This window comes from Macrobrachium nipponense, chromosome 31 (assembly GCF_015104395.2).
Source record: "Macrobrachium nipponense isolate FS-2020 chromosome 31, ASM1510439v2, whole genome shotgun sequence".
In the NCBI taxonomy this organism is placed as follows: Eukaryota; Metazoa; Arthropoda; class Malacostraca; order Decapoda; family Palaemonidae; genus Macrobrachium; species Macrobrachium nipponense.
The window spans coordinates 22613398-22625374 of NC_061093.1; the positions used below are offsets into that span (position 1 = coordinate 22613398).

Here is an 11977-nt window from a genome sequence, read left to right on the forward strand (position 1 = left end):
TAAGTTTTCAGCTGCTCCAAACTTTCTCGTGAAGTTTGATTGTCCTTAGCCTTAGCAAAATGTTATTCAACCCGAGTAGTATATTTTTGTGTGATAGGTCCTAGCACTCGGATCGGTTCTTTCATGCCCTCGCTTTTCAAACACAAACATTCTTCATTTTAACTCCATATTGTTTCATTTAGTATATGGTCACCATTACAATGAGCTTTTGTGACTGAGCTCATTTTAATTATCAGCTTTTTTAATCAGGATTTATTTGTTTATTTAATATATGTTTTTCTTGGCTTGCTGAAGGTGCATAGAGAATGGAAATTTCTTTTTTAGTGTAATCCAGCAATATAAGATAAAAGGCCCATAAAACTATTTATACGTTGGAACCATATATTTCAGACACCTCTTCCTTCGTGTTTCTATTCACTGGTAAAATATGGACAGAATTGTGTACGAAGAATATGCTTACCTAGAGATATATTTAAACATTTATATTACGTGTTTTTAATATGCCTTTATGGAGGCTTGATCTTAAAAGGATATTCATTTTCGGAACAGCTAACCTGCATTTACGTCTAGATAGCTTCCCAATAGAAATTTTCTTCTCCGAGGATGGGTGAATGTTATTTCAACAAGTTATGTATAATTTCAAACCAAAATCCAAAACGTATTAACGTATTTTTAAATAATTCAAAGCACTTAAGATATATAACATAGTTACAAAAAATGGCGTTATGGTTCCCTACATCTATAGAGGGTTGTCGAAACTAATTAAGGCCTCATCATTCAGCTCTGTTGTTGTTCCAAGACCGTTTTCCCCGGGCAAAATTGTTCAGTAGTTTTGCCTTTGTTTGTCAGTGTGCGAGTCTTTTCGGTGCGCCTAACAAGGCTCACCTTGTCATCGCCACTCCTTCAAGGTTGGAGTTCCTGTTACCTCCATAATCTGGTAGGTGGAGGTTGGCGGGAGGGGGCACCCACTAAGCATGCTCATTGTTTAAGGACTCTTTCTTTCAGAAAAATGCACTAAAAAGCAAAAGAATTAGTTATGAAACTACCCCATAATTGTTATTAAGTGTATATGAGTCCAATGCATCTTTGGTACACTCAACTCCATTTTTAATTTAAAAAAAAAATTATGCAACGGCATTCCTCTCGTGACAATTATACTCAAATTGTCAAAAACATTTGCTACAATGAAGGTGAAGGTTGTTCATCTAATTAGCTACTCTTTTCAATATTGCAGAAACAAGAAATACCAAATAAAAGCTGAAATAAGGGGAGGAAAATATTATCTAAAATGGGTATTCCCTCCCTAGAAAGGGAGATAAGAGCTTTGAAATATAGATGCTATTTGCAATGCTTGTTATTACTATAAAAATTCGTTAAAAATATTGAAATCAATGTGCAATTAACAGGATCTGCCTTCCCAGTCAGGACTGATAGACAGAATGAACCTATAAGGCATCAGAAATTCTCTTGCCTTTTGTTTACCTAAAATCCTTTACTATACTCGGTCTTTTTTCATCTGTCCATCCACCTGTGGTGGTTTGCGTATGGTAACACCGCGTCCGGGCTTTAGAGAGTTACATTCAGCTACATTCAACAATATAAACAATATCCTATTTCGAATATTAACGGTGTACTTCGCATACAGTAAATTATTAAAACAACTTTTCAGTTGCAAATGTGCACCCAGATATCCTTTTATTTACCTAAAAACTTACACATAGCGTAACTATTTAAAGCCCGGGACGCAGTGTTACCATACAAAAACACCACAGGCGGATGGACAGATGGAAAAAAACAGAGTATAGGATGTTGAAATCTAATCCAAGTTATATGTTAAGATCGATGCTCCTATAACAAGATTGCCGAGCCATTCATACTTTACTGTTAATTATGTTATACTCTAGAAGAATTTCATCTTGATGAATTATCTTCCACTGCTACTTTATGTCTATCTTCCTCTTTCTCAAGTCTTCTTATGCGGCATTTGACTTTTTGTGAATAATTACCCTCACATCTTCAACCTTTTTGTTCCTTTTTTTATTCTTACTCAGAACCCACAATTCCCTTCGACATACACACACACACACACACACACACACACACACACACACACACACACACACACAACACACACACACATATATATATATATATATTATATATATATATATATATATATATATATATATATATATATATATATATATATATATATATGAACCTATAACTGAATCACAAAACTATGGAACGTGATGAATATATAATAAAGGCAAAATCCATGAAGGAAAGTGAAAGAAAGAAGTATCGCTGCGAGTCCTATTGATTTCTTGTCCATTATTAAGTGGACTGATATAAAATATGAAAATGAAAATAAGTTTACAAAGAAAGTTGTATAAACGGCAGATAAGGATTATAAAGGAAAATATGTACCTGGAATCCAACACAGCTGAAGAATTAGTAGACCTACCAAAACAGCGGTACAAATTTATTAGGCTTACAAAGGATTAAGATCTCAGAGGCAGGGACAAGACAGTTAAAAGATTATACAAGGGGGTGAATGACCACCGAAAAATGTTATAAGTGATACAGTTCAATAAATCTCATTTTGGTAAGCGATAATATTTTTTGCAAAGTGAAAAATTTTCACAAAAAAAATATATCAAAACATATAGATACATAGCAAAGCAATTACCTATAAGGGAATTTGTAATCAAGTAAGTGATTTTATCTTTAAGGTCATCCTTAAACGCTTTCCTAATACAAGGGGAGGGCCATAAGTAATACCAGCAGTGCTAAGGTTAAAAATTACAATTGGAAGTAAGTAGTATTGGTAGATTCTAAAACATTTCGATCTGGCAATCACTGAGCTGCCATTCCAGTTTATCCTGTGAGAGTTTTCACTTAAATGAATGAATATTGCATTGGATATTTGCCCAGTTTTGACAGAACTACTGTGTTGTTTAATTCTTACTTCTAAATCCTTGCTAGATTGGCCGATATAAAAAGAGGGGCAGTCCAAACATGGAATTTTATGTATGATGTTGTAGCTTTCCTTAGGGCCATTTTTCTAAAATTAGCATTCCTTTTATTGTGTTACAGGAAAAACAAATGTTGACAATAAAGATTTTAACAACGATTTTATGGTTTCAAAACCACTAAAACAGGCAAACTAGGAATATTCTTAGAAGCTTCTTTCTCCATGTTACTTTCACAATAAAACTTGTTGGTTTTATCATAACAAATATCTGATATATGTGAAGCTGTTGAGATGAATTATTTATATTGGATACCCTCACATATATATATATATATATATATATATATATATATATATACTATATATATATATATATATATATATATATATATATATATATATATATATATAGTATATATATATATATATCACACCAAGACATCTATGTGATGAAAAGAAGAATAAGTGAATTATCCACGTCGCTTCGCCTCCTGTGCGGGAATAATGGTATGTACAGATACCTTCCTATTTTGTGCTATCGGTTGCTATTGAAAGCAGTGAATCCTACTTCAGAAATCTGTGCAACAAATTAAAAATACTAAAGAGCAACAACGTATGGAATAATCTTGGCTTACCCAGCAAAGTGCTGAACCTCTCCAACCATCCCATTGAATAATATATATATATATATATATATATATATATATATATATATATATATATATATATATATATATATATATATATATATATATATATATAGGTATGTATGTGTGTATATATATTTAGGAATATGATCATAGAGCTCTCGAGCTACATCTGAAAAACGATATTTATCGGAAAACGAAAACAGATAACTCTTATTTAAATGTATGAAGACCCTTCTTATATTATGACGTTTGTTGATATCCGTGTTGTTGATGTCCTCTGGGGATCCCTGACACTGCTCCTAATTTGAGTTTTCGTCTTATTACGGTTTCTGTGACGTAGAGACGTCTTATGTCGAAGTATAGGATATTCTCCCCTACCAGGGCGACAGGTTAGTGACGTTCCATGACTTCCTTTGACCCCTGCGGTCGCCAGATGGACCCTTGTTGGGCATGTTGTTAACTTGGGTGTTTTGTGAATTTCTTTCCAGGTGTTTTGTTTTCGTACTTGTGTTGAGGCCATTGTAACCTTGAACAATAATTCCTTACGGATTTGAATTCTGAACGAATCTATTTGATTTACAGCTCGACCTTTTTTATCCCATTGGGATTTAATTTTTTGTTTTTTTTTACCCTAGTTCTATTCATTGTTGGTGGGGGTAGTAAAGCTGGTTAAGAATTTGGGCGGCTGAACCTCTCGAACTTTAGGTATAATCATTTCCAACATATTGAATCAAATAGCTTCAATTATGGAATTATGGTAACTGGGGTATTAGTATTTTCCAAATGTGGTGTGAAATTTGACCCTGGTAGGATAGCTTGGGTAAACAACCGACTGGACTGGCCAACTCACTGACTACCGCGGTTTTGACCACCCTCCGAAAAAGTACTTTAACACGTCCTGAGTTGTTGGTGGTGGGGATAGCAGGAGTCAAGACCTCTACTCTCCTTTCGAAGTAAGTATTTTCTTCAAAGTTAAAAATTAAGGCCATATTTTAAGATTTAAACAGAGGGTAATGAAAAGTGTGACCAATGCAGCACACTACCCCAAAATTCTTTCAAAATTTTGACTTACGATTAAAAAAAGTTTAGAAGATTGACACCATCTCGATGTTTGCGGAGTCGCTTGTGTCAACAAACTTCCCATTCCTGTGGTAAATCTGCACACCACTTGTACCCATAGACGCTGGGGCACTTTCATCAGAACAATCGTAAACCTGACCTTTAACCCAGTACGTATCCAAGGGGACTACTGCATTCTTTGCGGCATTTTGTGCTCTTCAATTGTGTATCAGTGTTGTCAATTGGTATGTGTTTACCCTCCAAACTGGGTATAAGACTTACACAAAACCGGGGAAATAAGTGAAATTAGCGTTTATATTGGTAGTATATATACATATTACAGCAATTTTATCATTACTGCATTACTATGACAACTAGAATTAATGGAAACAGTTTGTAAATGCATCGGCGTATGTGTAAAGCTCCACTCGATTGGCAACGATGAGTCATTTTTCGTCGCGTCGTTCTCCTCGTAAAAGTACATCAGAAATATTTGTAATTTTTTGGGGTTAATTTGGTTGCAAAAAAGGGGTAATAGACATGAATTAAATAAACATTTTAAAGTAACAAAGTAAAGTTCAACTAAAAATGAGTAAAGTAAACAATTAAAGGAAGAAAAGTTTTGCACCTCATAAACTGTAGTCATCTGCTGCTCGTAACTGTGTTTGCAGAGTGAGTACTTAGGAACCAGGAACAGCAACGTGGTTCAAGTGCAATGTGGAGTGAATTAAGAGCAAAATTTGTATAATTACAATCAAATAAGCACTGTGGAGTTTCAGTTGTGATGGCAGTAAGGATAAAACCACCTATTACAAGGTACCTAAAGGTTAATTCAGTTCAAACCTTGACCCCGGGAATAAAAAAGTTTCATGCTTTCACTAATATAGGCAACAAAATGTCTTATTGTGCTGATTACAACTGCAATCTGGAGTAAGATCAATAATTGTTACATAAATACGCTAACATTGTTCAAATGAGTGCTGGGAAGGCTGGAAAGATGGTGGATTGTCTGGTGGTTAGAACGGCCAGCCGCACGATTGCCGCCATATTGGATTTCAAAACTGCCTTGAAAACATATTTTACGAAGAGCATCACTTGCTCATTTTAGTTCGTATGGGGCTTTCATATATCACATTATGTTGACGAAACTTAATCTTTTGAATGGTATGCTTAAAGTTGTAATTGTATTCTTGTTTCACCAATTAATATTAAGTGAATAAGGACTGGCCACGCGATGACGTGGATCGTCTGTGGTTGTTTACCCTATACCTATTAGATTAATAGGCCTACCCCTAACTTACATACCCATTTGGCCTTGCTGGTTTTCATGGCATGTGAAGGGTTTGTGAATATTCCACATCTCCCTCTTCGCTATATTTCCAATAACTTCTGTTCCACTTTGACCTCTTTGAGGTCCGTAAACCAAGATCAGGCTACGTAAAGTAATAGGGTAAATCACCGTTGTGTGGGACAGGGGGACACTTTTTACCGTGGCACGGTCACTTTCCCTAAAATTAACTAGCACTTCTAGTATCCTGAATTAGATGTCAGTCATAAGCCAACCTCCATGGAAGCAACATCTCGAGACCTCTACTTTCCTCTCGGAAGTAAGTTGTTTTCTCCCAAGTTAGAAATTAAGACTATAATTTCCAATTAAACAGAAGTTAATGAAAGTCTAGCCATGCGTAGTGCAAACTCACGTCTATGCTACTTTGAAATTTTTACTTAAAACACCTTATGTGTAGAAGATTGACGCCGTCTCGATGATTGTGGAGTCACTTGTGTCAACATACTTCCCATTTCCTTTGCTAAATCCATACACCAATAGGAAGGTTACTAGCGGCAGCTGATAGGTCGTAAGCTTTCGAACAAGGGGTTCGGTAGTTAACTGCTTGTCCGACAGGCACGCCCCGCGCGACTGGGAGGTAAACAATCACTTTTGCTTTCGGCCTCACAGCGAGTGGACGTGTGTTCTGCGCTCTCTGCCCGCTTCATCGTCGTTTGCTTTCCTTTGTATGGTTGTTTCTCTTTGTGTTTGCGAGCAATTGTAAGTACAATCATTTCCCTTTTTTTCGTCAATTTTGTCAAAGTGAACTTAATTGATTTGATCAATCATGGATTCTCTGCCGCCTCCTATCATCCGGCGACTTGTGCCGGGAACTGAGGGGCGTAAGTGCGGTAAGTAGTGCTCATTCCCTGAGATTGATCCCATGTGTTATGTGCTCGGTGTCGGGGCGCCAGTGCACCCGTGCCGAGCCGTGCGATGTTTGTGTATCTTGGGGCTTGTACGAGGGCAGGAAGAAGCGAAGGCCTGCAAAGGAGTCGTCGGAGAGCTCTCCCGCGACTCCTTTGGTTACGGACACTTCGTCCTCTTTCCTGCCCCTGGCTCAGCTCCCACGGTTGGCTCCTTCCCCTTCGGGGGGGGGTTTCCAGGTCCTTCTCCTCACCCGATCTGTCGAGTGTGGAGGAGGGCGCTCGGTACCCCGACGTGGAACTGTATTCTGGGACCTCTATCCGTTCGTCTACACCGCGCGGACGGGTAGAGACCCCTTCTAACCACCCGACCTTTGCTTCCCCAGGTGCTGCTGCTACGAGGGACGACCTTGGACAGGTGTGGGCATCGTTGGGCTTGCAGGGCGTGCCAAGTGTCCAGGGGCTGCTCTACCATCTGGCTGGCTCTGTTGCGGTCACGCATGCCATTGTGACCACCACCACCACTACGTTGTCCACTCCAGGCTATGCTGCTCCCCCCTCATCTGGTGTTATTCCCCGCATGCGGTGTCTGTAACACCAACTTCATCGGTGCAAGGTCCGATCGCCGTTCCAGGGGGAGTGTGATGCCGCCACTGGGGTTTGCCGTGCTGGGGGCGAGGGCCAGACTTTGTATGTCCGAAGAGCTCCCCCTTTGGACCTGCCTGCCGATGCCAAGGAGTGTCGGTGACGCTGGTCCGTCCTCCTGGCTTGGATGTACCACCTGCCGTACCTGCCCAGCCGCTGATGATTGGCTGAGATGTTGCCGACCGCTGCTGCGTGGACTGTACCTGCTGTTCCTGTGGATGCCTGCACCTGCTGATGTCGTTCCTGTTCGTGGCGCTGCTGCTCCCGATGTTGGTTTGTCCGGACAGGCGCGTCCGGGCCCTGTTGCTTCGGCAACAGCAGCCCCGGCTCCGCCCTGGATGGCTGACTTGACATCGGTCCTGAGGAAGCTGACGAAGAAGAAGAGGAAGAGGAGGAAGGTGTCGTCGTCGTCTTCGTCGTCTTCTTTGTCGTCGTCGTCTGCCGCCTCTCCCCCTTCGACTTCTAAGGCTTCACAGCCGAAGAAGAAGAAGGTTGCCTCCTCCCCCCCTAAAGAAGTCTCCTTCGGGAGCTTCTAAGGGCCGTTCTTCCGCTGGTCCTCCTGCTCCCTCGGGAGCCGGGGCCCGTCTTCTTCCTTCCGCAAGGAAGAAGACTACCGGGACCAGAGGGGTGTCGGCTAACACTGGCACTTCCTCACCTGGTGTCAGAGGCTCTGCCACTGCATCAGGTTTCGTCTCAGCCTCTCGTTCGCGAGAGGTACCGAGTGTACGGTCGCCTACCAGCGACCGTAGCAGCCAAGAACCAGACGTCAGAGCTCGCTCAGCGTCAGGTTCACGGCACGGAGCGGAAGACTGGTGACAGCCGATCACATGACTCTCAGACCAGCTCTCGCTCTCGCGGCGACCAGCTGGCTACCCGGGCTGACGTGACGGTCCACGACTGGCCATGTGCCGAGGCTGGGAAGAGGTCTACCCGGTCGCTGGTGCCAGCCACGGCTGGCACCAGCGACGTGACGTGCCGTGAGGACAAGCACCGGTCTCACCGTGACAGTGGAGCCTGCAGGTCGCCTGACCGTCCGCTCTCACAGAGAGCAATCAGGTACGGCAACCAGCACCAGCTCCTCTGACACCCGAGATCGGGGCCGCTGTGCTCAGTCCAGCCATTCTCACAGCAAGACGGTTCGACCAGGCCTGCAGCTCGGTTGGCGATCGCCTGCAGCCCTCCAAGCCCGCTGGTTCTGCCAGCGAGCGAGGGGGGAGCGTCAGGTCTGCCTCTCCCGTGCCTTCAACCTCCTCGGGTTACACCGGGAAGAGCGAGGTATTGAGGAGTGATCGTGAGGGGTGCGCTCCTCATGATCCCACCACGACGCCCTACGTGCCAGGCACGGTTCTCGGACCGACCAGGACGTATGCGCAAGTGGCTGGAGGAGACCGAGAGGGGTCTGTCGCTCGTTCCCCCCCCTCGAGGGGGGATAGGGTCCTCGGGAGATGCTCCTGTTCGAGGGACTGGACGGTCCTACTCCTCTGGATGCAGTGACTCCAGAGATCCAGATGAACTTTGCCGAGGTTATTGCGCTGATTCGTCAGCACAACGACTTTGGGGAAGGGTCACCACTCCCACCTTCCGAGCCCACGTCCCGGCTCGAGTCGTTCTGGGGCCCGAAGAGGGAACCCAGACCGACGGTGGGATTGCCGCGATCAGAGCTCGCCGACTCTGTCTTGAACCAGGTTGAGTCTCTTGTCTCCGGGCAGGAAGGCTCTCTCAGGTCGAGCAGGTCGAGCAAGCTACTTCCGCCTCCTCTACTGCGACAGCGGCGATTCTACGTGCCGTCTGAAGACCCGATGCCGCCCAAACAGGTAAACCCGGAGTTAGCCAGGCTAACACCAGGGGTGTCTCTGCAGCAGCCCCCCCCTATCTGAGAACCTATGGTTCTCGCCGCAGCAAGACACTTGGTCTGGAATCCACTGCCATGGCAGCTTTCCAGGCCGTCTCCTGGCTAGACCTGTGGTCCCTCACAGTGTCTAAGGTCGCAGCCAAACTCCAGGGGAATCTCCCCCCCGAAGAAGACTCGGCCTTCAGGAGGCTTTGCCAGTCTGGAGGAAGAGCCATCTCCTTCCTAGCCCACCAGACGGTAAACCTGTGGGCCAACCTGGTACTCCAACGTAGGGACGCTGTCCTTACACGAGTATCCAGGGCGGCTGGGCGTGAGGCGGCATTAGGGCTTTGTAATGGACCTATACGGAGTTCCTCCTCTCTTCTTCCCAGGAGAGATGGTGGGATGCTGCGGTGGACAGACGGCGCACTGATGACAGTGACCGTCTGGTACACCAGGCAGTTTCGAAGCCTTCTGGGCAGCCTCGAACTGCGGCCAAGCCAAAGAGCTCGGCTAGCGCTTCCTCGGCAGTTTAAGACGATAGCCTCGTCGAAGCCCCGTGGAAAGACTCTGTCTTCTTCGTCTTCTGCCAAGGGGGGGGGGCTGTAACCAGCCCTCCTCCCAGCCATCCTTCTCGCGCAGGAGGGTCAGGGAAGAAGTCGAAGAAAGGGGGGAAACGCTAGGGACGGCGTTCCCCCTCACCTGCTGCCGGAGTGGGGGGTTGCTTGGCCAGCCATTGGGCAACTTGGCAGCGCTACGGTGCCGAGACCTGGATAGTAGTGTCCTTCGGGAGGGATATCTATTACCCTTCGAATCTCGGCCACCCCTCACCTCCAACCCGGTCCAACAGCAATCGTACGTTCCAGGCTCTTCGAAGGACGTAGCACTAAGACAGGAGATCCAGTCCATGCTGAGCAAACGAGCTGTAGAGATCGTCACGGATCAGTCACCGGGCTTCTACAGTCGTCTTTTCCTGGTGGAAAAGTCTACGGGGGGCTGGTGCCCGGTGATAGATCTCTCTCCCCTGAACCGATTCGTTCGCCAGACTCGGGTCATGATGGAGACGGCACGCTCCGTGCTCCGACTCCATCCGGAGGGAGAACGATTTCATGCTTTCAGTGGATCTGAAGGATGCATATTTCCAAATACCCATCCATCAATCCTCCTGAAAGTACCTCCGCTTCATCCTCGACGGGACGGTGTACCAATTCAGGGCACTTTGCTTCGGTCTCTCAACCGCCCCACAGGTGTTCACGCGAGTGTTCACTCTGGTGTCTGCTTGGGCCCATTCGCACGGGATACGTCTGATGAGGTATCTCGACGACTGGTTAGTCCTGGCGAGCTCCCGCTCGCAGTTGCTGCAGGACAGGGATCGACTACTCGAGTTTTGTCGCGATCTAGGGATCGTGATGAACTTCGAGAAGTCCGATCTCGAAAACCCAAGCATAGGATGAAGTACCTGGGTATGCTGATCGACAAAGCGGTAGCAGGGCGATTCTTCCCCTCCCCGCAGACTCGCCAGATCAGCAGATTCAGGGAGGCAGCCAACCAGTTCCTGTCTCGGCAGGAACAGGCAGCTCAGCAGTGGCAAGTCGTGATCTGACACCTGTCGTCGCTTGAGAAGTTAGTCCCTCACGGGCGTCTTCACCTGCGGTCTCTTCAGTGGAGACTAAAGGAGAGTTGGTCACAGGCAACGGATCCCCCAAACTTTCCAGTGTCCCTGACACGAGGTGAGGCAGGACCTAGCCTGGTGGCTGGACGACAGGAACCTCTTAAGGGAGTGCCTCTACGCCCCCGGAGATGCAGCTGTTCTCAGACGCATCGACCGAGGGGTGGGGCGCACCACCTGGAGGAGTTGCTGACTTCAGGCGTGTGGGACGATCGCGACAACACCACCTTCACATCAATGTACTGGAGCTCAAGGCAGCGTTTCTTGCTCTCCAAGAATTTCAGGACTGCTTGATGGGTCACTCAGTGGTGTTGATGTGCGACAACACCACGGTAGTGGCTTACGTCAACAAACAGAGGGGCCTAGTGTCTCTCCCGTTGTACCAGTTGACTCGGCAGGTGCACGAGTGGGCCGAGGCTCACTCAATAGAGCTGTCAGCACGCTACATTCCAGGGAAGAGGAATGTAGTAGCAGACAAGCTCAGGCGTCGGGATCAGGTGATAGGGACCGAATGGTCTCTACACCAGGAAGTGGCGGAAAGGCTCTTCGACCTGCGAACCAGTCGTGGATCTGTTCGCCACCCGGCAAAACAACAGGAAACTTCAGGTTTTTCTTTTCCCAGGCCGTGCCGGACCCATGGGACAGCTGCAGAGGACCGCTCTTCAACATCCGTGGGACAACCTCTTCGCGTATGCCTTTCCCCGTTCAGCCTGATTCGCAAGGTGATCAGTCGAGCACTGGTCAGCCCCGAATCTCAGGATGATCCTGGTGGCTCCCAAATGGCCCCAGGCCATTTGGTATCTGGACCTGGTGGCTCTTCTCGCAGGAGAACCAAGAGAGATTCCCCCTTGGCACAACCTTCTCGTCCAGCCACACGTAGAGCGGTACCACCCAAAACAGTCCAGTCCCTACGACTTCACGGCTGGCTGTTATCCACCATCTCTTGCGAACGA

General features: G+C 45.9%; 1 protein-coding gene across 7 annotated transcripts in view; it reads left to right on the forward strand.

Annotated features, from left to right (window-relative positions):
• Positions 1-3869: 3869 nt before the first annotated feature.
• Positions 3870-11977, forward strand: part of LOC135206688 (deubiquitinase DESI2-like) — a 68996-nt gene continuing 60888 nt past the window's right edge. For 4 of the 7 annotated variants that reach the window (XM_064238095.1, XM_064238094.1, XM_064238098.1 and 1 more), the window contains exon 1: positions 3878-4016. Coding sequence is in view for 1 of the 7 variants with exons in the window: in XM_064238092.1 (XP_064094162.1) it covers positions 3977-4016 (40 nt within the window). In the remaining 6 variants the exon portion in view is untranslated. Of the gene's footprint in view, positions 4017-11977 lie in introns of all 7 variants that reach the window. The other 3 variants (XM_064238092.1, XM_064238096.1, XM_064238097.1) reach the window with 3 other exon arrangements.